The following is a 24,457-nucleotide window of genomic DNA, read 5'->3' as shown; positions in this document are numbered from 1 at the left end:
ATTACAGTAGTTGTCTGAGCAGAAGTCGTTGGCATATCTACAATAACCTGTTTTTTACTAGCAAGATCTTTAACAGCTCTGTTGTTGCCACTATTGGAAACGTTTGGGGCCAAAGTGTTAGATACAGAAGCTGCTATAGGCTGTGGTAGAATAGTCGACACAGGGGTAGGTATTAAAGAGGTGATAGGAGCACTTAATTTGGCATTAAACAGAGCCTCCAAGTTGCCTAGTCGGTGCTCAACCCTTTTTAGAATATCCAAAATGGGGAGCATAAAGGACCTAAGCAACTGCTCGACTGTATTCTGCTCCGTGATAATGGGGGGAATAGTCACTAGGCTTGAAGTAGTAACGGCCTCTACTTGCTTCCCTCGAGTATTACCAAGATGTAAACTGGCAGAGTCTGGGGTTGGTACCACTATAGGTACTGTATCAGTCAGTGCCGAGATTTTGGGTGCAAGTACACCAGAGGTCTTAAGTTTAGATGTCTTACCAAACTCTGTATGACTAAGCTTGCCCCTTTGGGGTACTCCTAACCCCCTCCTTTTTTTTGTGGGCGGAGGGCCGAATGTTTTAGGGGTAACAGATGGTCTACATAGCCTTTTCGGCTGCTCCTTGGGTAGTTTACAAGATACATTGACCACATTTGGGGACGAACTAGAGGCGGGTGGAAGCAAAGCTATGGGAGTAAGTGGAGGAGCAGTTGAGGGATGAACCGTTGATAGTGGAGTGCTTCTAAGCAATAGAGGAAATCCGTCCAGTGACAGAGGATCATCCAGTGGTGTATCAGTAATAGTGGTAGGCAAAATAGGTGGGGAGGCCAAGTCAATTAAAGGCCTATTTTTTAATGACTCAATGGAGCGGCGTCGTTCAATCCTGCGTTCGGATAGTGAGTCATCCTTATCCGAATCCACAACACCCCTAGTAAAGTAATTGTCAAGTGTCCTTTTACTAGTTCCTGCGGTGCCAGAGTTCTCAAAGTTAGCCGCCATGGAAGAGGGCCTACCTTACGCTCTGAGACTGAAGATGATAGAGGGGTGGCCCGTCCCGTCCTCGGGCGTCCCCGGACGGCCACAGAGGGTCCCGCCCTTGTCCCGGGCTTCTCCCGCGCGCTCCCGCGCGGCGGGAGTGATAGTTCCTTTATATAGGTATCCAACCAGCTACCAGGGGGCGTGGCCGGCAGGGAGAGCAGCCCAGCTGGAGTAGGGGCTCGCGGGGACTCCTGGTCCTCGGAGTCCACCGCTGTGCTCGCAGCCCTGCCGGTTGCGCTGGAACGATGCCCCTTCGCTGTCAGGAAAAAGTGCTGCACGCCGCGAAGCGGGACCCGCGCAGCGGGTCCGGCGAGGGGTAGCGGCTGCAGCAAGGTCTCTGGCTTCCTCACTCAGGTGAGAGATGGTTCGAGCAGGGTCGGCAACAGAATCCGCCGAAATCCTAGTGAGGCGGCTAATTAAGGAGTGAGGGCGGGGCCGGCAGGGAGAGCAGCCCAGCTGGAGTAGGGGCTCGCGGGGACTCCTGGTCCTCGGAGTCCACCGCTGTGCTCGCAGCCCTGCCGGTTGCGCTGGAACGATGCCCCTTCGCTGTCAGGAAAAAGTGCTGCACGCCGCGAAGCGGGACCCGCGCAGCGGGTCCGGCGAGGGGTAGCGGCTGCAGCAAGGTCTCTGGCTTCCTCACTCAGGTGAGAGATGGTTCGAGCAGGGTCGGCAACAGAATCCGCCGAAATCCTAGTGAGGCGGCTAATTAAGGAGTGAGGGCGGGGCCGGCAGGGAGAGCAGCCCAGCTGGAGTAGGGGCTCGCGGGGACTCCTGGTCCTCGGAGTCCACCGCTGTGCTCGCAGCCCTGCCGGTTGCGCTGGAACGATGCCCCTTCGCTGTCAGGAAAAAGTGCTGCACGCCGCGAAGCGGGACCCGCGCAGCGGGTCCGGCGAGGGGTAGCGGCTGCAGCAAGGTCTCTGGCTTCCTCACTCAGGTGAGAGATGGTTCGAGCAGGGTCGGCAACAGAATCCGCCGAAATCCTAGTGAGGCGGCTAATTAAGGAGTGAGGGCGGGGCCGGCAGGGAGAGCAGCCCAGCTGGAGTAGGGGCTCGCGGGGACTCCTGGTCCTCGGAGTCCACCACTGTGCTCGCAGCCCTGCCGGTTGCGCTGGAACGATGCCCCTTCGCTGTCAGGAAAAAGTGCTGCACGCCGCGAAGCGGGACCCGCGCAGCGGGTCCCGGCTAACTTTGGTGCCAGAGTTCTCAAAGTTAGCCGCCATGGAAGAGGGCCTACCTTACGCTCTGAGACTGAAGATGATAGAGGGGTGGCCCGTCCCGTCCTCGGGCGTCCCCGGACGGCCACAGAGGGTCCCGCCCTTGTCCCGGGCTTCTCCCGCGCGCTCCCGCGCGGCGGGAGTGATAGTTCCTTTATATAGGTATCCAACCAGCTACCAGGGGGCGTGGCCGGCAGGGAGAGCAGCCCAGCTGGAGTAGGGGCTCGCGGGGACTCCTGGTCCTCGGAGTCCACCGCTGTGCTCGCAGCCCTGCCGGTTGCGCTGGAACGATGCCCCTTCGCTGTCAGGAAAAAGTGCTGCACGCCGCGAAGCGGGACCCGCGCAGCGGGTCCGGCGAGGGGTAGCGGCTGCAGCAAGGTCTCTGGCTTCCTCACTCAGGTGAGAGATGGTTCGAGCAGGGTCGGCAACAGAATCCGCCGAAATCCTAGTGAGGCGGCTAATTAAGGAGTGAGGGCGGGGCCGGCAGGGAGAGCAGCCCAGCTGGAGTAGGGGCTCGCGGGGACTCCTGGTCCTCGGAGTCCACCGCTGTGCTCGCAGCCCTGCCGGTTGCGCTGGAACGATGCCCCTTCGCTGTCAGGAAAAAGTGCTGCACGCCGCGAAGCGGGACCCGCGCAGCGGGTCCGGCGAGGGGTAGCGGCTGCAGCAAGGTCTCTGGCTTCCTCACTCAGGTGAGAGATGGTTCGAGCAGGGTCGGCAACAGAATCCGCCGAAATCCTAGTGAGGCGGCTAATTAAGGAGTGAGGGCGGGGCCGGCAGGGAGAGCAGCCCAGCTGGAGTAGGGGCTCGCGGGGACTCCTGGTCCTCGGAGTCCACCACTGAGCTCGCAGCCCTGCCGGTTGCGCTGGAACGATGCCCCTTCGCTGTCAGGAAAAAGTGCTGCACGCCGCGAAGCGGGACCCGCGCAGCGGGTCCGGCGAGGGGTAGCGGCTGCAGCAAGGTCTCTGGCTTCCTCACTCAGGTGAGAGATGGTTCGAGCAGGGTCGGCAACAGAATCCGCCGAAATCCTAGTGAGGCGGCTAATTAAGGAGTGAGGGTGGGGCCGGCAGGGAGAGCAGCCCAGCTGGAGTAGGGGCTCGCGGGGACTCCTGGTCCTCGGAGTCCACCGCTGTGCTCGCAGCCCTGCCGGTTGCGCTGGAACGATGCCCCTTCGCTGTCAGGAAAAAGTGCTGCACGCCGCGAAGCGGGACCCGCGCAGCGGGTCCGGCGAGGGGTAGCGGCTGCAGCAAGGTCTCTGGCTTCCTCACTCAGGTGAGAGATGGTTCGAGCAGGGTCGGCAACAGATTAATGTATCTGAGGTCAACAGAGAGGCGCAGCCCTCTTCCTCCCGATTTCTGGATCACTACAATAGCGGCAACCTACAGAGTACTCTCTATAGGTTGAATAATGCCCTGAAAGACTACATTATTCAGCTCCTCTCTAAGCAGTTCCTGCATGAGGTGAGGTATCAGTCTGACTTTTCATTTCCTTCTTGCTTTAATCCACAAACAGTTTTGAGTGTGCTGCCTGTATCAGGAACTCCCAGAACACTATCATTAGTGCAATCTAAATAAATGACTCTAGGGAGTCATTGGGGTGTTCATCTTTCATATATATCCTACAAAATCGTTCTGAAATTCTTTGGGGATACATAAGTGCAACATTAATAGATTGTATGAAAGAGTTATAAAAATGATGGTCACATCCTCATTTTGATTGCCCCTATAGTTGCAGCAAATTTGCACCATGTAGATTTCCAGTGCAAAGTCAAGTACAATCTGCACTCAAGTGGTTGGACCTTTAGTCCCAGACTGAGGTGTGATGCAACAAATCAAATACATTTAAATAACATTAAGCACCTTTGACCCCACAAAAATGAAGAAGAGTGCTTGACTTGCGCACATTAGCAAACTTACAAACTCAAATAATCCAAATTAGTCATAAATCAGTAGTCAGTACATGAATACACTATTCAATATGATTCAAATCAATTCAAAACTAAAAATATGAAGACAATCTTTTCAAAGTTGTCATAAAGTAAATCAAAGAAGGCTCAATTTCCGTGAAGGGAAAATTCCCTAGTTTGCTAAGCTAGAGAAGTTGGGGGAAGTTTGTGAGAAGCCAGGTAGAAGCAGTCAGCAAGTTGAGCCTTGAAGGCAGAATCAAATAAAGATTTAGTCAAGTAAATGAGAAAGTGATTGCCTAGGTATTTAACTCCTTCGGGCATGATGAAGGAAAGCGTCTCCTCTAAGGAGAATGGACCAGCATCTGAACTACCTCAATCAGCAATGCATAGTTCAAACCATGTGTTGTTATAACACCTATATTCCCATTAAGAGAACCAATCAGGATCAAACATGTTGTGATAATCAAGTTTCAGTCTTTCTCCCTGACTGACACACAATGAAGTCTCTGCAGCACGAACTTCAGCTGGATATCTTGTAGTGGGATGATACAATTCTGTCAGAAAGTTCCCACTCTCATTTGTATGTTCATGATTTCACTCTCCAAGCACCAATACAAAAATAAATATTCACATGATAAATAAACAAGAAATGTATTTTAATTATCTTTGGCTGGTACAGCCTAGTTCCTGCAACAAGAAAGAGCACAAAATATATGACAGGAGGAAAATATTGCAATTAACATGAGCCATTTTAAATTGCGGCCTACATCAACTATGGTCAACGTAAGATTAATATTACACAGTGTATTTGTATGCTGCTGCATGTTAATGTAAATATGTGTGCAAAAGCAATGTTGGCTGGGTTATCAGCCCTGGTCAAGCAATAAACACAATCCTAGTCAGGGTAAGGCACTAGCAAGCCCTAAATTATCCTGAGCTCACCCATTGCTAGCTTGGCACAGAGCAGTCCGGCTTAACTTAGAAGCAATGTGTAAAGTATTTGTGCAACACTTCAAACAGTTAATCAGTAAAAACTCCATAACAAAAACATTTTCACACCAGGTTAGAAAAATAGAATGTAATTTAATAAACAAAACAAGACAAAAATGACAAAAATCCAGTAAGTAAGACTTAAGTTACGAATTTTTTAAGAATAAACTGTAAAATAGCACTTAAATAAAGGAAGCACCAACTGGGGATATCTGGCAGTGCCGGACCGGGACAAAATCAAAAGTTCAGGACAACTGTGATGGAGCACGAGTCGGCTAAAGGGACCCAGTTAGGCCCGCTGAACCACAGTACCTTAAATCCTAGTTGCGGAGCGTTTACATGGATTTGTGCCGAAGATGCATTGCACAGCAGAGGCAATGTGTTGGTTGCGAGATGCAACGAGGCTGCAGTGCGAGGTCCTGATGTGTTAGCATCGATGAGCCTGTCGATGGGAATTGTGATGCGAAGGCCAGTGTCGAGGAGGCGAAGCGCAGTGGGGATGCTGCGGCGGTTCTGATAAATGGTGAAGCTGCAATGAGACGGTTTAGCATCATCTTCAAGGCTGCTATCAATGAGGGTTGAGAGGAGCTTGTACCAGAAAAAGCATCACGCAGGGTCGGTTATGAAGTTGATAGCTCGGTCCCAAGGTGTGGGATGCAGCAGTGTTATAAATCTGTAGCAATAAGTGCTATTCATGCAGCAGTGGAGAAGCTAGGTTCTGCTTGATGATGTGCTGCTCAGCCAAGGTGATGGATCAGTTCTGCTCGGGGATGCGTCGCTCAGCTGAGGGTGCATCAATTCTGCCGAAGATACACCTTAGGCCTACTCCCAAGGATCCAGGACTGGGGTGGCACCACTTGGCAAGGCAGACTCACAGATGGCAGAGTCAAGGTGCAGAAGCAGGTTGATTGGAAGTCTTTTATGCCCCTGAGACTTCAGATCAGGAGGCCATCCAGCTATCTCTTGTGACTCTGGGCTGACGTGATGCAGGGCCAGTCCCCTCACCAAGGCAAGAAGGTAGCAGGCACAAGGTCAGCGAGGCAGGATTTCTGCAAAACAGCAGTCCAACAGTTTGGCAGTACTTTCAACAGCACAACAGTCCACCTTCTGGCAGAGTCCTCACAGGTCCAGAATTGCACTGAAGTGGTGTGTCAGAGGCACAGTACCCATACCCAGTTGTGTGTTTGTAGTGGGGAGACTTAAAAGACAGGCCTTGGAGATACACAGAGGTCCTGCCCTTCCTGTTTTGGCTCCCGGCTCTTTATAGGGGGGAGTATGCAGCCCTTTGTGTGGGGAGAGGACAAAGCCTATTAAGGTGTAACTGAGGAGGGATCCAGCTCCTCCCTCCCATCCTGCCAGGATGGCCGATCAAGTCACACCTAAGCTCCCACTGTGTGTAGCTTTCTAGGGGGAATAGACAAAGCTCAACTGTCACCCACCACAGACAGGTGAACAGAGACAGGCAGCAAGCACCAAATGGCTAAATTAAGAAAAACTCATTAGCGTTCCGCCCAGAAATACGTAAAGCGATCACTCATCACTCCGACCACCAACTTCACTTAGTCGAGTACCTTACAGAACTTGCTTCTCACGATGGTACCCACTGAAGCGCGATTTAATAATTGCCACTGAAGCTCATTCAGAATCAGCACAACCTATATGAATAATAATATAGGTAACCACCTAACGGGGTGATCACATTAAGCACTATATATGTTATATGTACACCCTTGTATATGTCTTCCCTAGTACGCCATCCCAACCCCGTTTCCCCTTTTCTTTCTTACAGGTTTTTTTCCCGAAACGAGGACAAAACACACCCTTTTACAACAGACCATAATTTTTGTGGTCTTTAAATTGCACGTGGGCTGGACGCACCTTAGCGTGTGCGGACCACCCCGTGTAATACTCATGGTCCTGATGAAAACCATAGAATTTTTTGTAATGGTTGAAACATGTAGACCTATTTTATTTTATAATTTTGCACATAGCACACAGCACACTTCGCTATTTTTAATACATTACACTTCTTGAGGCACCAAAGCCTTCCTAAATAGGCACAGGTGCCACATTGGTTTTATTGGGGTTCAGACGCTCAAGAATAAAGTCTTGAAGTGAGTAGTACTGGCCCCTTTTAATATACCTTTTCACTGTAGTTTTAAGCACATATAAAAAAACAATATCCCGCTCCACTGTAGTCAGGTGTCGTAGCACACCCTGTGGGCACTCGGCCTATGGGGTGGGACCCCGATGATGAAGCATGTCACCAACTAGGTTGGTGAGTGAGGGGTCTTCTCAAAGGACAAGCACTGTCCGGTAAACGGGTTGGGGCCTTTTAGTGCTAACCCAGATCCTCTGTAGGATATGGCTAATTGCTATTTTCCTCTCGTATAGGGGGTACTCCTTCTTTGTTGTTACTGTTATTCCCGGGGACCAGGAGTTCCCACCTCACATAGTTTATGTAAACATCCCTTACTCTCCCTCTTGTTAAATATATAAATTAAGAAAATGTCAACTTTCTAAAAGTGGCAATTTAACAATTGCAATTCAAAATCAGACTTCACCATAAGTTGTGATTTTAAAATTGTGATTCCAGAGAGACCAAACTTGAATTAGGTATATCTTCCTATTTGGGAATTACTCTTATAAAAAGTAATGAGGTAATCCCAATGTTATCCTGTGGGAGATATAGGCCTTGTAGGAGTTGAAACGAGTTTGAGAGTTTTTCAGTACCAGGAAATGTAAAACTAAAGAATACATGTCCTGCCTTTTAAATACAGTGCAACCTGCCCTCTGGGTAGTCCAGGGCCTACCTTTGGGGTGGCTTAGATGTAAAAAAAAAGGGAGGTGTGGGCTTGCAAAAGGTTCATTTTGCCAGGTCGACATGACAGTGTAAACTGCACATACGGGCTCTGCAAGGGCAGCCCTGAGACATGGTTAAAGGGCGACTTAAGTGGGTGGCACAATCAGTGCTGCAGGCCCCCTAGAAGCATTTAATTTACTGGCCCTGGGTACAGTAAGAACCCCTTTTTCTAGGAAGTTAAAAGTAAATTAAATATACCAATTAGGCTTGAAATAATGTTAGCATGTTTAGGGGTGAGAGCACAAGGATTTTGGCACTGGTGGTTTTCAGTCGTAAAGTGTGCAAAGACCTAATACCAGCAAAATGAGATTAGAAAAGTGGGGAAGGAAGGCAAAATGTTGGGGAGAAGATGACCCTAAGGCTGTCGGGCATCCCAGCCTACCAAATTAGAAGCTTTTGCTTGGTTAAATTAATATATGTATACCAATCCTGTCCTCTGCGTTGCTTCAGAGATTCATCAATACCAAAGGAAGGCCATTAGACCACTTGAGGGATTTGTAGGCGCACACCTTAGCAAGTTGGGAATTACTCATCCCATTGGTTTGTTGAACAATGCTAGACACCTCACGCCATTAAACCACAATGGAAGCTCAGATCCACCCGCTGGGCAATACAAAACATTCTCATGATTTCATTTTTAAAATGGATACCACAATCTGACTCCAGCTAAACTGGTAGGCCAAACGGAGGAATCAACTCCCTCAACAGTTTGGCCTCAGTGAGACTGTCATTTCTTCTAGATGGGTATGGTTTCATCCAACAGGAAAATATGCACACTACCACTAGGGTGGAGTGGAGCCCATTGCAGCTGCTCATTTTGACAAAATCAAATTTCATGCGATTATATGGACCCCCTGATCCCACAGTGCGACTCAGGGTAAAACCTGTCTCCTGCCTGCATTTAGCTGTTGGCAGGTAACACATAGGTGGCACAGGCTCTCTGCAGTGACATGGAAATGGGAATTTAATCAATGCATCCAAAAAGACGTACCATTGGATCTCTCACTATATAGGTTGGGCTATGCAAATGCTTAGCCATGGATGAAAACTTAGTGTCTGGTAGGATAAATCTCTCATCTGTCGAAACCAAGCTCTCATCCTGATTCTTCACATATCCTGCTCTAACCCACCTCTCCTGTTCACTTTCTGGAGCTTCATCCTGCATACTCTTAATCTCCTCCCAAGTATCAGCAACAGTCATTAACAGGTTTGTGTCAAAATAACTTTCTGAATCACATAAATGATCTGTATTCACTGTGCAAGTCTCACATTGTGGTTTCTCGTTGACACATAATCACTTCCTCTCTTGTGTGAAGCACATTTGACTATAGCTATTTGAGCAGACAGCTGCAAAGCATCAAGCAGGCCCATCACATAATTCCCATTTTGTTTTGGAGAACCAGAGGAAGACATGAAACCTTGCTGAGACCACAACTGCCCAAAATCATGGCCCACAACAAACCCAGACTGGCTATCAGTATAGATAGTGACTTTCAAATGGTTGGAGACACAGAAAGCTCTAGTAAGGGCTTTCAGTTTAGCCACCTGTGTAGAGGCTACATTGCATAAATAGGAGGCTTCCACTACACCTTCTAGGGTGCACACATCATGTATATTTTAATCTCACAGTTCTTCATCCATCTCTTAACCACATGGCTGCTGCGGGGATTTTTGCGCTGTGCTGCAAATTGCTATTCTGCTGCAGATATGACGAGCTCAGCTCGTCATCAGCACACGACACCCGTGGGTGATGACGAGCTGAGCTCGTCATCAGCAGCGAAAGGGTTAAACAAAAGCTGTCTTCAGAGTACAATTAGGCTCTGTATATACTGGACCAACGTAGGGTAAAGTGTGCACATGGTCCACAGTCCCCAGAGGTTTGGCAGAGGCTACATTTAGATATAACCTTACTCTCTAAAGTGGTAGCTTGGTCGAGCAGTAAGGCAGTATCAGAGGGCAGTGTAAAGCATTTGTTGTACACACTCAGTCAGCAAATGGTCTCACACACTCAAGGACTGAACTCTAGAACACTTTTCTATAAAAATATACAGTTATTTTATTTTAGAACCAACAAGGTATCAAAATATACTTTCTCGGAATGAGTTACTTTACTTTAGTACTGTTCAAAATAGGTAATAGACTTTTGAATAAAATAGATACAATTTCAAACACAATGTTACATTGAGCTCAATGGTGAATTTCTAGTTAAATGCAATTATTACTTTATGAATTACTTTTCTAACCACAGGACTGGATCCTAGATTCAGTCCTGAGACATCTCCTTTAAACAGTTGAGTAAAAGCTTTTTGGTTACAGTAGTGATTTTTAAGGAATATTATCGTATTTTAAAAGTTGACACTTAAAAACATTTTCACATAGAATCCCCATGGTTATGCTATGGGAGGAAATTCACTTAGCAGGTAAGTAGTGTTACTTTTTCTTACTCAGTGGTGGATCCTGGATCCAGCACTGGTGTATCTCCTGTAAACAATTGAAAGAATTTGTTCATGTCATACAGGCGATTTTTAACTAATATTTGTAAGTTTCAAAATAGACACTTAGAAACTTTTTCAGCAAAAAGCAGGCAATGTTGTCCTGTGGAAGGAAATTCAAGTTACTGGTAAGTACGGTTAGAATTACTTTTCAGGGTCAGTGCTGGACACCAAGATACAGCACTGGGATCTCTCCTGATAACAGGTGAGTGAGGCGGCTGATTTTAGATGAATATTTTAAAGTTTCAAAACTCCACACTTAGAAATATTTCCAAGTGAAACCAGTCAATGTTACCCTATGGGAGAAAAATTAGTTATCGGCTTTTGGGTAAGTACTCGACTGGCAGAGTTAAGGTTCTGGGCATAGACTCAGGGGTCTCACAGGGTCAGGTAGGTACAGTTGGTACGCCTTCAGCGGCACAGGGGCAGCCGGGTGAGAGAGAGTTAGGCCCAATGTTAGGCCACGCGGCTGTGGGAGCTGGGCTCCTAGTCACTTGCCCATGGTAAATGGGATGGATGTAGATTAGGACCAAGGTTGCACTGCCAAGGGCATTCGGGCGGCTGGGTGCAGGGTGCTTTTGAGCCGTCAAGCACTCAATGTTAACCAGTGGAAAACTTGGACGATGAACAAAGGCTAAAGGCTTGGGGACGGAGATTCTTAAGGAGCGACCAACACTTTGAGGGGTACGTTGGGATCTTGGAGGATAGGTAGGCACCCCGGAGTTGGGCACAGGGGGCCATGGGGAGCCGGGTGCAGGGGTGCCTTTTGACGTCGGGAAATCTCACCATCTGCTGGTCGCGGTTGGAGGGGTCCCTTGTTGTGAGTCTGCAAGCGTCGTCTAGGTCATCGAGGAGGACTCGATATCAGGTCACAACCACTTGGGGGACGTCCTTAGGGTCTTTGTCCACTCAGGCACAGGCCGGGCTCGGTGGGTGCAGAGTGTGCTGGATTCGCCGTTCCTGGCTGGCACCATGGGTGTTGCTTTTTGAGCAGAACCACTACTTGTGAGAGTCCCAGTCTTTTAGATGCACAAGGCAGGCAGGTCCTCCGGGGTTTTCGAGGTTGCTGTCCACAGGAGATGCCGGGGTTTAGCAGGAGCAGGTTCAAAGATCGACAGGCCTGTAGGGCTTGGGCCAAGTCAGTTGGTTTCGTCCTCTTGTTAGCAGCTGCACGGCAGGTCTTCCTTCTTCTTTCTTGATTTCAATTCGGGATCTAAGGAAGGAAGGTTCAGGGTGCCCCTAAATACTGAATTTAGGGGCATTACAGGTAGGGTAAGGGCAGGGACCAATGGGTCCCTGTCCTGGGGGTGAGTACACCCCCTATTCGGCTCCTCTCCGGTGGGAGGGGGGAAGGAGGCTATCTTTGATTGGGAAGGGCTCCTCATCTTCAAGATGGCGAGAGCCCAGAGATGTGCTTCACCTTGCCTCCCCTCACCCGAGGGGTGGGGTTGGCAGAGGCTGGCACACCCCAGTTCCTCCCTTGGGGTTTCCTGCCAGTTTTCCCGCCAGAGTGGGGTCAGAACCGGTCGGGCCAGTTGCTGAGTACATCAAGTGTCCTGGAGATGCTCACAAAGGCGGTATGCCTTTAAGGCTTCCCCTGCCCATTCTGGGGGGAGACCTAGCACCCTGCCCAGAATGTGCATTGTTGCAGGCCCAGGAGAGCGGAGGGCTCTCTACCCAGGGGTCCAGCAACATGTCTGCTGGGTGGCAGCCTAGGCAGCCTCTCAGACAAGACGTGGAATGTAGGTTAAGTTTAGGGAGCAACTCTAAGTTTCCCTCTGTCGTGCATTTTACATTAAATCCCACACTGGCATCAGTGTAGGTTTAATGTGCTGAGAAGTTTGATATCAAACTTTTCAGTCTTCAGTGTAGCCATTATGGTGCTGTGGAGTTCGTGATGACAACCTCCCAGCACCATATACACTTAATAGCATCACTGCGCTTAGAGTGCCCAGGAATGGACTTGGGCATTGTGGGGGCACAGGGCTCATGGACCTGTGCCCACACCACTGGCGTAGGGCACCCAGCTAGAGGGAAAACTGAGGTATGCCAGGGCAGTGGTCTTGTGGGCATGCACACAGGGATGTGTGCCATGTCGACTCTCTGATTTGTTTTGCACCAAGACACTCAGCCTGCCAAGGCAGTGTGTGGGTGTCAGGGTACAAGGCCATTAAGGGTGGCACAATAAGTGCATCTTCAGAATGGTAGAGAGTCTTTCTTGGGACACTTTTCTAGCTCATTGCTCAATGTGATGTCCCAGATACAGAACCTCTTTCTGACAATTCATTTGGTAGGGAACACTTTGTGACTGTTCTACGCCAAATATTCCAAAAGGGCGATAGTGTCCTATTTGCATGCACCCTGTGTTGTCGATGCCACCAGCAGGTCATCGATATACTGAACAAGGATTGCAAGGTCTCCAGATTTTTCTTCAGTATCTGATTGAAGACTGAGGGGTTCTCTGTATACCTCTAAGGTATTTGGAAGTGTGTACTCCAGGATTCGATACCACTGAAGGACATGGGACAACAATATTATTGACCATTTATAGGTCCTGCACGTTTTATCACTTTTTATTTGGTTTATGCAAATCTATTACAGGGGAATTGCAGGGACTTACTATTATATCTTTTATCATGCTCTGCTCTATTGTAGATTCAAATACAGGAGTAATTATAGTCACCACCTCTGTTGAAAGCTTGTACTGGGGCATTCAGGGGTACTTTACATTTTGCTAGATGGTTATTCTCCCAGTTTCAACATTTCTGATTAGACCAATGTCATTACCAGTAAAATCCTAGACTTCCTCCTTCACTGAGCCTCTTACATCAGGGGACAAATCTTCTTTTGTCAAAACTGGGAACAACCCAATGGTTGACTCTGGCGTGGCCAATTTAAAGCCTGCATCTTCATAGAACATCTGAAGCTCAACACTATCCGGTGTGCAATAGATCACACAATTGAGTATACTGAGTAAATGCCCACCCAATACATTGACTGGACTCATATTGCATTTTACAAACTGATGGTCTTCTTCAATTGTATGTATCTTCATGAGGACTTTAGCTGAAACAAGATTTACAATCTGTTTGTTTCAGATAGAGAATTGAGGACTTTGTTTCCCAAGAGAGGATGGTTCGGGACCTCTACCATTCTAACTGTAGAGCAGGCAGCTATGGTGTTGATCAGAAATGATACAGGTGACCATTCTTTTCTCCATCTACATGTGGCCTCTCTGGTGTACCTCAAAGACTGCACCAAGTTCAAAATCTTCCACCCCTCTCAAGCATCGTCATTGTGATTGGTCAGAACTCAGATCTCCAAAACGGTAAACAACTGGAAACTGTCGGAAACTGCCAGGGCTCCCAAAAGGCTTTTACTGAACCTTTGGGTTTAGATTGGCATAAAACCTTGGGGTATCCATAAGTTGCTGCATCATTGGGGCTTGGGGCGTATTATCATTCTGGAGTCTTTGCATTTGCATATTTTGTGTTGGGATTGCATTCTTGTTTGACTTCTGACCATCAATTTAAATTCATTTGGGATTCAGCCTGCCTTCTTGCTTACAGTCACCCATCTTGTTATAACAATGACTTAGAATAATCTTTTTGCAAAATCTCTTTCTGTAGAACCTTCGTTTTGAAAAAGGCAATCAATTGGTTGTACTTTTCCATGACAGCAGGATCAGGTGCATTAGTTTGAGCACCTCTCAGTTGCTCGCCAGTCAGTCACAGTATCAATATCTGATTTGCAGCACCTTATGATGTAATTTGGCACCCCACAGCAACTCGTGAGCAGCTTCACATAAGCAAATTATCCAAAACCAATACAATAGCTATTGTCTGTTCCAAGGGAAATTCAAACTCAACAGTCACTCTACAGGAAGTGGGGAATTATGCCCCTCTGGCACTGTCACACATACAAAGTGATCTCGACCTGTAGGAAATCACCCTGAATAGTGCAGTCTACTCCTCTGAGCAAAAGGACTAACCGAATACCAACCTCATCAGTACACTCTCACAACCATAGTTAATACATCCATATTCTCTTGTGGCTTATGGCGTCTCAAGATCCCAGCACCTGAACCCAAACAGAAAAGTCAAAACCTCCAACAAGAGCAATGTACATGAAAAAGCATTGCACTACACATGGAGCACTTCTAGACCCAATTTAACATCCCACCCTGAAACACACTAAATTATCAAAAGCACAAACACACAATCAAAGAACACCACCCCTACTCCACACTGGTCCATGGAATCTTGGGAAGACTACTGGGCCGACACATATTCTAACTGTCGCTGGGTCAACTTCTAACTCCTTAGGCCTCACTGGGAACCATTCTCCACTATCATTGTTTGTTGCAGCACATTTGCTCCATGCAGATTTCTGGTGCAAACTCAAATACAAGCTGCTTTCAAGTGGATCAATCAATCAATCAATCATTTGTAAAGCGCACTACATACCCACAAAGGTCTCAAGGCGCTGGGGAGGGGGGCGCTACTGATCGAACAACCAGGTCTTGAGTATCCTCCTGAAGGTCAGCAGGTCTTGGGTCTGTCGTACGCTCAGTGGGAGGGTGTTCCATGTCTTGGCGGCGAGGTGGGAGAAGGTTCTCCCGCCTGTGGTTGTTCTTCGGATGCGCAGGACGGTAGCGAGTGAGAGGTCGGCGGAGTGTAGCTGGCGGTTGGGGATGAAGAAGGAGAGCCGTTTGTTGAGGTAGGCTGGGACAGTCTTTTGGAGTGCTTTGTGTGTGTGAATGAGGAGCTTGAAGGATATCCTCTTGTTGATGGGGAGCCGGTGCTGGTTTCTCAAGTGGCGGGGTGATGTGGCCGTGTCACGGTACGTCGAGGATCAGTCGTGCCGAGGCATTTTGGATGCGTTGTAGTTGTTTGATGAGCTTGGTCGGGGCTCGCGCGTAGAGGGCGTTTCCGTAGGCGAGTCTGCTTCTGACGAGCGCCTTGGTGACTGTCTTTCTTGTATCTGTTGGGATCCATTTGTAGATCTTGCGGAGCATGCAGAGGGTGTTGAATCAGGAGTAGGAACAGCGTTGACTTGCTTGATCATTGAGAGCTTTGAGTAGAGGATGATTCCCAGGTTGCGTGCGTGGTCGGTGGGTGTCGGGCTGCCCCTAGTGCCATCGGCCTCAAGGAGTCGTCCCAGGCTGAAAGGTTGGAGCCAAGGAAGAGGACCTCTGTCTTGTCAGAGTTCAGCTTCAGACGGCTGATCTTCATCCAGTCGGCGAAGGCCTTCATTCCTTCATGGAGGTTGGCTTTGGCAGTGATGAGGTCCTTGGTGAGGGAGAGGATCAATTGAGTGTCGTCAGCGTAGGAGCTTATGTTGAGGTCATGCTGTTGGGTGACGTGTGAGAGCGGGGCCATGTAAATGTTGAACAGTGTTAGGCTGAGGGAGGATCCCTGGGGTATGCCGCAGATGATCTCGGAGGCTTGGAACAGATTGGGGCAGGAGGACGCTCTGGGTTCTGCCAGAGAGGAAGGAGGTGGTCAATTCCAGAGCCTTGTCTCAGATCCCTGCGGCGTGGAGGCGTGTGCATAGAGTGCAGTGGCAGACGGTGTCAAAGGCGGCAGAGAGGTCTAGGAGAATGAGTGCTGCGGTCTCACCGTTGTCCAGCAGAGTCCTGATGTCGTCGTGGCGGTGATGAGGGCAGTCTCGGTGCTGTGGTTTCTGCGGAACCCTGACTGGGAAGGGTCCAGGATTCTGTTTTCTTCGAGGTATCGGGTTAACTGTCTGTTGACAATTTTCTCGATGACCTTGGCCGGGAAGGGGAGCAGGGAGATGGGCCAGAAGTTCTTGAGGTCTCTTGGGTCTGCCTTAGGTTTCTTGAATAGGGCGTTGATCTCGGCGTGTTTCCAGCTCTCTGGGAAGGTCGCGGTCTCGAGGGAAAGATTGATGACGTTGTGCAGGTGGGGTGCTATGGAGCTGCTTGCTTTGTTGAAGACATGGTGCGGGAATGGGTCTGACGGAGAGCTGGAGTGGATTGTGCTCATAGTCTTGATGGTGTCATCGACGCTCACGTGGGCCCAGGCTAGCAGGGGGTCATGGTCGATGGTGTGCGGAGGGTCTGTTGTGTACTTGTCTGTTGGGGCTGTCTGGGTTTTGAAGCTGTCGTGGATGTCTGCTATCTTGCGGTGGAAGAAGGGGGGGAGGGAGTCGCACAGGGCTTGCAACGGCGGGATGTCGTTGGTGTTGGAGCTGGGGTTTCAGAGTTCTTTCACGATGTTGAAGAGCTCCTTGCTATTGTGTGCGTTGTTGTGGAGGCGGTCTTTGTAGGAGGTCCTCTTGGACGCCCTGATATGGTGGTGCTGGTTGCAGATGGCGTCCTTGTGTGCTGCGTGGCTGTCCGGTGTTTGTTCACTGTGCCATTCCTTCTCTTGTTTCCATCAGGCTTGCTTGGAGGCAAGGAGTTCTGGTGTGAACCAGCTGGCCCTCTTGCTGGTGTCTCTGTGAGGGGGCTTCTTCAGCGGGGTGGGGGTGTTGGCAAAGTCCTCGATCCAGCGTCTGAGGCTGTGGGCAGTGTCGTCGGTGTTGGAGGGTTTGGCGGGTGGGCTGAGAGCGTGTTTTGCATGTAGTTGGTCTTGGGTGATTTTGCTCTAGCATCGGCGGGGGATCTGTCGGGTGCGGTGGTGTGTGGTGGGTTTCTGGAAGGCGAAGTGGATGCAGCGGTTGTCGGTCCGGAGGAGTTCGGTGGTGTGGCTGACGGAGACGTGCGGGCTTGAGGAGAAGACGGTCGAGCGTTTGGCCGGCGGAGTGGGTGGGCGTTGTGACGAGTTGCTTCAGTCCAAGGTTGGCGAGGTTATCGATCAGGGTTGTGGAGTTGTTGTTGTCGTTCTCAAGGTGAAAGTTCAGGTCTCTGAAGAGGATGTAGTCGGTGGAGGTCAGGGCGTGCGTGCTGATGAAGTCTGCGATGGAGCCGCTGAACTGGGGACGGGGTCCGACAGGTCGGTAGACGAAGGTGCCTCTGAGGGTGGAGTTAGGGTCTGTGTGGATATGGCAGTGCAATGTGTTTGGCGGTGCTGAGCGCGTAGTCGGTGCTAGTCGAGACCCTGATGCTGTTCTTGTGGACGATGGCGATTCCTTCTCCGACTCCGGTGATGCGGTCTCGGCAGGTGATCTTGTAGCTGACTGGGATGGCTATGGCGATGTCGGGTGCGGAGGAGTCGTTCAACCAGGTCTCTGTCAGGAAGGCGATGTCTGGGGATGTTGTGTTGAGCAGGTCCCAGAGCTCAACGATGTGTTTGCGTGCGGAGCAGGTGTTCAGTAGTATGCATCGGAGGTGGTTGAGGTCATTCTTGGTGGGCGGTTTGTCGGTTCTGAGGCTAGTGTAGCTGCAGTTCCGGCAGGTGAAGGGACCGTGTGTGGGTTTCGGGGCGGCCTTGAAGCAGATGTGGGTCTGTCCGGAGTTGAGAGCATGCAGAATGCTGGTGTCGTAGTGGCGGTGGTCATCGTGGCGGGTGCTGGGGCAAGGGGATCTTGCACTGGATGAGGTCCAGGCGCGGACGTGCATAGACTGGCTTGCCTTAGGCGCGCATTAGGTGCGCCCGCGGCGCGACTGCCCTGCGGCTGGCATATATGTGGAGGTGGGAGGGCAGAGAAGCTGGGAGGTGGGAGGCGGGGGCAGCGAGTGGGCAGTCAGTGCGGCAGGGGCACAGGGGACGCAGCGGCGGGCGGTGAGAAACGAGGAAGAGAACAGAAGGCAAAAAGGCACAAAAAACGAGGGAAAACAAGTGTCACAGAAGGCAAGAGGGCACAGAAATACAGGGGAAAAATGAGTCACACAGAAGGCAAAAAGGGCACAGAAATACTGGAAAAACGAGTATCACTGAAGGCAAGAGGGCACAGAAATACAGGGGGAAAAAACGAGTGGCACAGAAGGCAAAAAGGGCACAAGAATACAGGGGCAGCTGAGAAACAGAAGGCAAAAACAGGCAGAGAGGCACGGGGGCAGCGAGGGGAACAGAAGGGAAAACCTTCTGTTACCCTCTGATAGACCTTTAGCCCCACACTGAGGTGTGACATAACAAATTAAATACATTTAAATACCATTGAGCAGGTTTGGCTCCACGGAATGGCAAAGAATGGTAGATTTCCAAATCATGAAGGTTTATTAGCAGGTTAGCAAAGTTACAAGCTCAAATCATTCAAATTCGTTGTGAATTTATAATCTATATATAGATGCATTAGTCAGCTCAATTCAAATAAATTCAAAACTGCAAACCTGAAGACAAACTGTTAAAAGTTTTATGAAGTAAATAAAGGTAGGTCCAGTTCCATTGAAGAGAAATTCCCGAATTTGCTAAGCTAGAGAAGTCCGGGAAGTTGGTGAGAAGTCAGGCAGAAAGCGTCAGCAAGTTAAGACTTTAGAGGCAGAATCAAATAAAGATTCCGTCAAGTAAGTGAGAAAGGGATTTAATTAGGTGCCTAACTCTTGTAGACCTGATCAAGGAAAGCGCCTCCTCTAAGGAGAGTGGAAAGGTCATCTGAACTAACTCACTCAGTAATTCATAGTTTAAACTATTTCTTGCTCCAAAAGTTACGATTCCCATGAAGAGAACCAATTGAAATCGACCATGTTGTGATAGTCAAGAGCCAGTCTTTCTCCCCGACTGTCACACGATGGAGTCTCTTCTGCATGACCTTCAGCTGGATATTTTGTAAGTGAGATGATACAGTTTGGTAAAGACGTTCCAACTTTCATGTGCGTGTTTATGATTTAACTATCCAAGGAACATACACAGATAAACATTCATACAGTAACCAAACAAAAATATATTTAAATTAATGCTGGCTGTTGCAGCTTGGCTGTTCAATGAGGAAGAGGAAAACATATGTGACGAATATAAATCATTGCAGCTAACATGAGCCATTTTAAATTGAGGCCTGTATTAAGTATGGTCAATTTAAGGTGCATATCACTCATTGCAAATGTATGCCTGCTGCAGATTAATGTAAATGTGTGCGCAAAAGCAATTTAAAATAAAATCACCACCGCCACTTGTCATCATAATCGATATCAATCACAGAAACAGTAAAATCTGGTTTCATGGAAGTTTTTATCTCTGCGACTGCCTTCCAAAGTGATTTTTATCCTAAGATTAGTAATTTGTTCATCCTGTGATCTAAAAAGGATTTGCATCAGACATGTTTCACGTCTAACAAACTCATGTTTATTTTTTACTCTACAGGACCCTGGCCAACTATTTGGTATGGAGACTTGTTTATTCCAGGATTGCTAACCTAAGTCGGCGTTTTCAGTACAGGCAGCTGGAGTTTAGACGGGTAAGTGTCCAAATCTCATAAACACAATGCCATGAAATTCAGTTATCTGAAAATTATAGAAATGAGGTATATTCACCATTTTGTCAGATGGTCTTCCTCCGCCACAAATGTAGTGAGACAGAGCAAAATTAGGGCCAGATGTTCAAAGTTTTTCACCGGTGGCAAGATCTCCGATTTGCTATATTAAAGGGTTTGTGGTCGATCAAAACCTTTTTCTAATATACTAAGCCCATTTTTAGTGATTCAGTAAAGTTTATTAAAATTGATAATTTTTTTTAGAAATGATCACCAATGCATAACTTGGAAGGGGCGTTTTGGGGGTTTCCCTTCAATTTGGGTGAAGAGTTTTTGAGGTGCCCCTTTCCAAATTTCAAATCAGTAACCTTTGCATCAAGGATTTACAACCCAAATTCCAATGGGATTGAAAAGCAGTCCAATTTCCTTTAAGAGACTTGGGCTGTTTATAAAAAAACAATGTCCATTTTGAAATTCTTTTACAGGGCTGGTGGTCTGCTGTCTGTTGCAGGCCACCCTTCATGTGAAGGAAGCCATTCAGAGGGATTCACAATTTGCGAGCTGCCTATTGAAAACTAACTACACAGGTCATTCTGCTAAACCTCGGATTCCTTTTTTTTGCAAACCATCCTATTAGTAGTTTGATTTTCAAAATAAATTGCTGGATGCAAAACGTTGGTGCTATTTGTGACTGTTTATTTAGGCTAGTACTATAGTATATCTGGCACTTAGAGTTTTCGACCAAGATTAGAGAATTATTATCATGTCAACATTCAGTGCAGTCTTATTTGTGAGGTGCATCCTGCTAGGCTGACTTTGATGTCTTGTGCGCATGATTATTGGTTTGAACCCAGTGAGGCAAGATAAGATTTTCCACTCGGGTGTTTTATGTGCCACTGTGAGTCAAAGAGTGAACATTATATATTTTTTTATTCCGTTGTATGATTAGGTTGTATTTGTATGTCATCACCTTTACGCTATGCGTGTTCATGTATGTTGATCCTTTGTTATCATAAGGTAAGTTAGTATAATATATCTGGTGCTGAGTTGATGGGCATGATGTTCAGTAATATATTCAAGGGACTGTGTTTCTGGTTATGTTTTTATTTGTATGGTATGGGATTTTAATGTTCGAGTTGTATGTTCACCTGCAATTTGGATGCACATTGATCCCTGGGTCTTTCGTTCTTTCACACAGACTGAGGTGACAAAAAAAATATTCGGATTTCATGTATGCATCTGTGGCAATTTCATACATGTTTTCGTTCCACTGCTTTCTGGGTGCAATGGTTCTGCTGTCTATTTTTAATTATTGCTAATTGCTTTGTCTTCCCAACTTTCACTGACGTCTCTCCACTTTCGGTGGAACGGCAGTTTATTTCCTAATGTTGGTCCATAGCCATTTATGTTTTTGGCACCAACAGACCATGGACTTTAAGTCTCTGTCTATATCATCAAACACCGTAAGGATTAGAGTTTGGCCGGAAGAATTCTATTTCCCCATCAGGTGCTTTAAAATCGAGCCACATAAAATGTACTTTTCACTTACACATACAATTTCAAACTAATGTTGCTGCCCGAGTGCTGGTGCTGTAGTCAGGAATGGAGCCTTTGGCTGAGAACAGATTGGCATTTATTGATCGAGCAATCTGAAGAAACACCTCAAAAAGTCCACTAGTATATATATAAATGTAAATTGATACTTGTATAGCGCACTACTCACCCGCAAGGGTCTCAAGGCACTTGTACAAATACCGCTGTGGAACCCATCCTGGCTTTCCCTGTGAGACGTCCACTCCTGGGTACCCCCAAGGAGGAGGCCAGGCATCCTTAGTGTTGTGGGGGCCGTTGTGGAGATTAAGCAAGCTATTGCCCAGAGTTGCACTTCATGATTGGAATAGGCACCGAGGCGAGAATTATCAGGTCCGTGGAATTTTGAGCCCAAGACCCACCAAAGCGGGGAATTGAACCCTGGTCCCGGGCTAGACTTCTACATCAGGGTCTGCCGCTCTAACCATTGAGCCACACTTCTCCACTCCAAGCTCTAGGAATATACCTCTGGTGGTGGGTACATTATCACTGTTCACATACCCTATTACTTGAACCTTTTGTGAGAGAGGTCCCCCGCATATCAGGGGCCACATACCCAACAACCCCTGTCTGTTCTTTCTGGAGTTTTGCTGACACTATACCCGACTCTAAAGCAGCACAAATCCCCCTTCTACTGGTAACCCTACATCTGCCGTTTCTTTGGCTCATTTTCTGTCACTGCCTCGAAATCAGGCCTCTAGTTATAAAACTAATGCCAGATCAGGGACACCAATTATTTTTACAGGGTCTGCCACCATTTCCTTTCCCATTTTGCTTTGTTAGGCTGATCAAGTTGACCTATACGTTTGAAAATAAAATAAAATACTTCTTAACAATAGAGTACTGAAGGTAGATAGGAGCAAAGAAACATTTAGGAGCCAGGTGTTCCTATCTATTACTAAGCATAAAGTACCTGGATGGTTGACGTATGGAATGACGAGATCAAAAAAACATTGTTAGATGACAGCAGGAGCAAGCTTGTGTTTATTCCAAGTCCTACAATGAGTTTGTTTTAAACTATGCATGTGTTTGCAGACTTTCTGATTCCAGAGATATTCCAGTATTGTTGATCATAGGTTGGAGCGGTGAATTCCAGCCAAGGTTAAGCCTTCATATTACAGAAAATGTCAATTGCTGAGAATTTAAAATGTAGAGTGCTTGGAGCCTTTCCCATAGTTTTGATGCTACGAAGGCATTTACCCAGCAAACATTTCGAGGAATTCTAGGTTTAAAAGAAGTCAGTAGAATATCTTACGAAGAACATGTAAGATGAATGTGATTGCAGAAACAAATAGCTCATGTGCTGTACTTTGAAATGGGGGAATAACACGTTATTAGGGTGTTATTAGGGTGCGCAACTCTTATTTTGGTGGAAATTGCATACTGTAAGTTTGCAGAACCCATAATGGTGCCAGTGGAATTATGCAGCACTGGGGGACAAAATTATGCAGCAGGGTTAATTCAATTATGCAGCAAGAAAATGCAAATTAAGTGGCATATTGTGGCATATTAGTATCACTGAGACAACTGAATATTGCAGTAAACAGGTGAATAGTTACAGTAACCAGTTGCAAATGATATGGCAGTATGTGGGCTGTTATTTTGCAACTTTTGAGGAAAGCCAGAGGTAATGCAAATGGTTTTCTTTCATATTCATTAGGTAACCTATTTTATTTGGAAAGCCTGAACATCTGGTATGGGCCCAGCCCACTGTGGCATACGATGCACACCACTGGTCTGGAATGTGTGCCATTTTAGTGGTCGGTGTTCTTGCTCTGATTTTTTTGAAGCACAATGTTTGAAACTAGATGTTCTGGAAATATAGGGACATATTACCAAGGGCCATTATCGCCGCAGTAGCGGGTCTTTTTCCCGCTAATGTGGCGATAATTTAATCGCCCTATTACCAAGCTGTCGCTAACACCAGTTAGCGACAGCTTGTAGGTGATAGCGGGCATCTAGGGTCCCACTTTTCATGTCAGCGATAATTATCGCTAATGACATGCAAAGTGGGCGTGCTAAAATGTTAGCGACTGAAAAACAGTCGCTAACATCGCTATCTCCGATTACCAACTTTTGGGAATATTCGCGCTAAGCGCGAATATCTCCAAAAGCTAACGTCTGCCCTGAGCAGTTCTTAGCCATGTTATCAAATGGGAGGTGGATAACATGACTAAGAGCATTAGCTCGGTAATGCCTGATTATCACTGACTTTTCAGCGATATTCATGCATTTCGGCAGATTTTTATCGCTTGGGAGGTAAACCTTGATAATAGCAAGGCTCCTAAGCGATAAAAATAGGCGAAGCACGGCGATAGAATTATTGCCGCTAACCAAACATAGCGATAATTATCGCTTATGCTTGGTAATATGCCCCATAGACCTTGGTACAGATGTCCAGGGTAGACTATGCAAACTTTCTGTATATGGCGTTTCAAAAATATCTAATAAAGCATATTCAAAGCAATACATTTCGTCAGCAGGTGTACTGACTTACATCCCAAGTTGCAATCATGTCTTCTCTGGACAGCACAACCCACACAGTACACCCAGTTCTGGAAATTACTGAAGCCTCGTGTACTTTCGAAGAAGCTGGCAGCATAACATATCAACATAAAATAATATTACATGCCACCACAATGTAACATAACATAATGGGACATAAGTGACTGAATGCTAAAAATGTATCGGGCTGTAGGGAAAAAAGTCACATTTGCAGCACTCTTCCTCACTTTCTCATTCTTACTGACTCAGTAGGTTTTTCTTCGGCAGGAGACTCCTGTCATGCAATGAAATGAAATGAAATGAAATTTGATTTATAAAGCGCATGGCTGCCCTGGAGCGTCCCAGCGCTAACTAACTAATAACAGAAGACTCTGAGGATATGGGATTTATGATGTTTTAGGAAAAAGAAAAGTTTTAAGGGATTTTCTGAAGTTAAGATAAGAAGATTCCATCCGGATATCCCTGGGGAGGGCATTCCAATTTTTTGCTGCATTCATAGAAAAACGGCGGCCTCCAGTGCGAGCCTTCCTCACTCTAGCGACAATGGCAAGATTGTCCCCC

General features: G+C 47.4%; 1 protein-coding gene across 1 annotated transcript in view; it reads left to right on the top strand.

Moving 5' to 3' along the window:
• Positions 1-24,457, top strand: part of PHEX (phosphate regulating endopeptidase X-linked) — a 1,438,972-nt gene that overhangs the window by 760,785 nt on the left and 653,730 nt on the right. Inside the window, exon 10 of the mRNA XM_086934549.1 lies at positions 19,693-19,786. Coding sequence (XP_086790675.1) covers positions 19,693-19,786 — 94 coding nt within the window. The remainder of the gene's footprint in view (positions 1-19,692; positions 19,787-24,457) is intronic.

This window comes from Lissotriton vulgaris, chromosome 8 (assembly GCF_964263255.1).
Source record: "Lissotriton vulgaris chromosome 8, aLisVul1.2, whole genome shotgun sequence".
NCBI classification, from domain to species: Eukaryota; Metazoa; Chordata; class Amphibia; order Caudata; family Salamandridae; genus Lissotriton; species Lissotriton vulgaris.
This window is presented reverse-complemented; position numbering and strand designations above follow the sequence as displayed.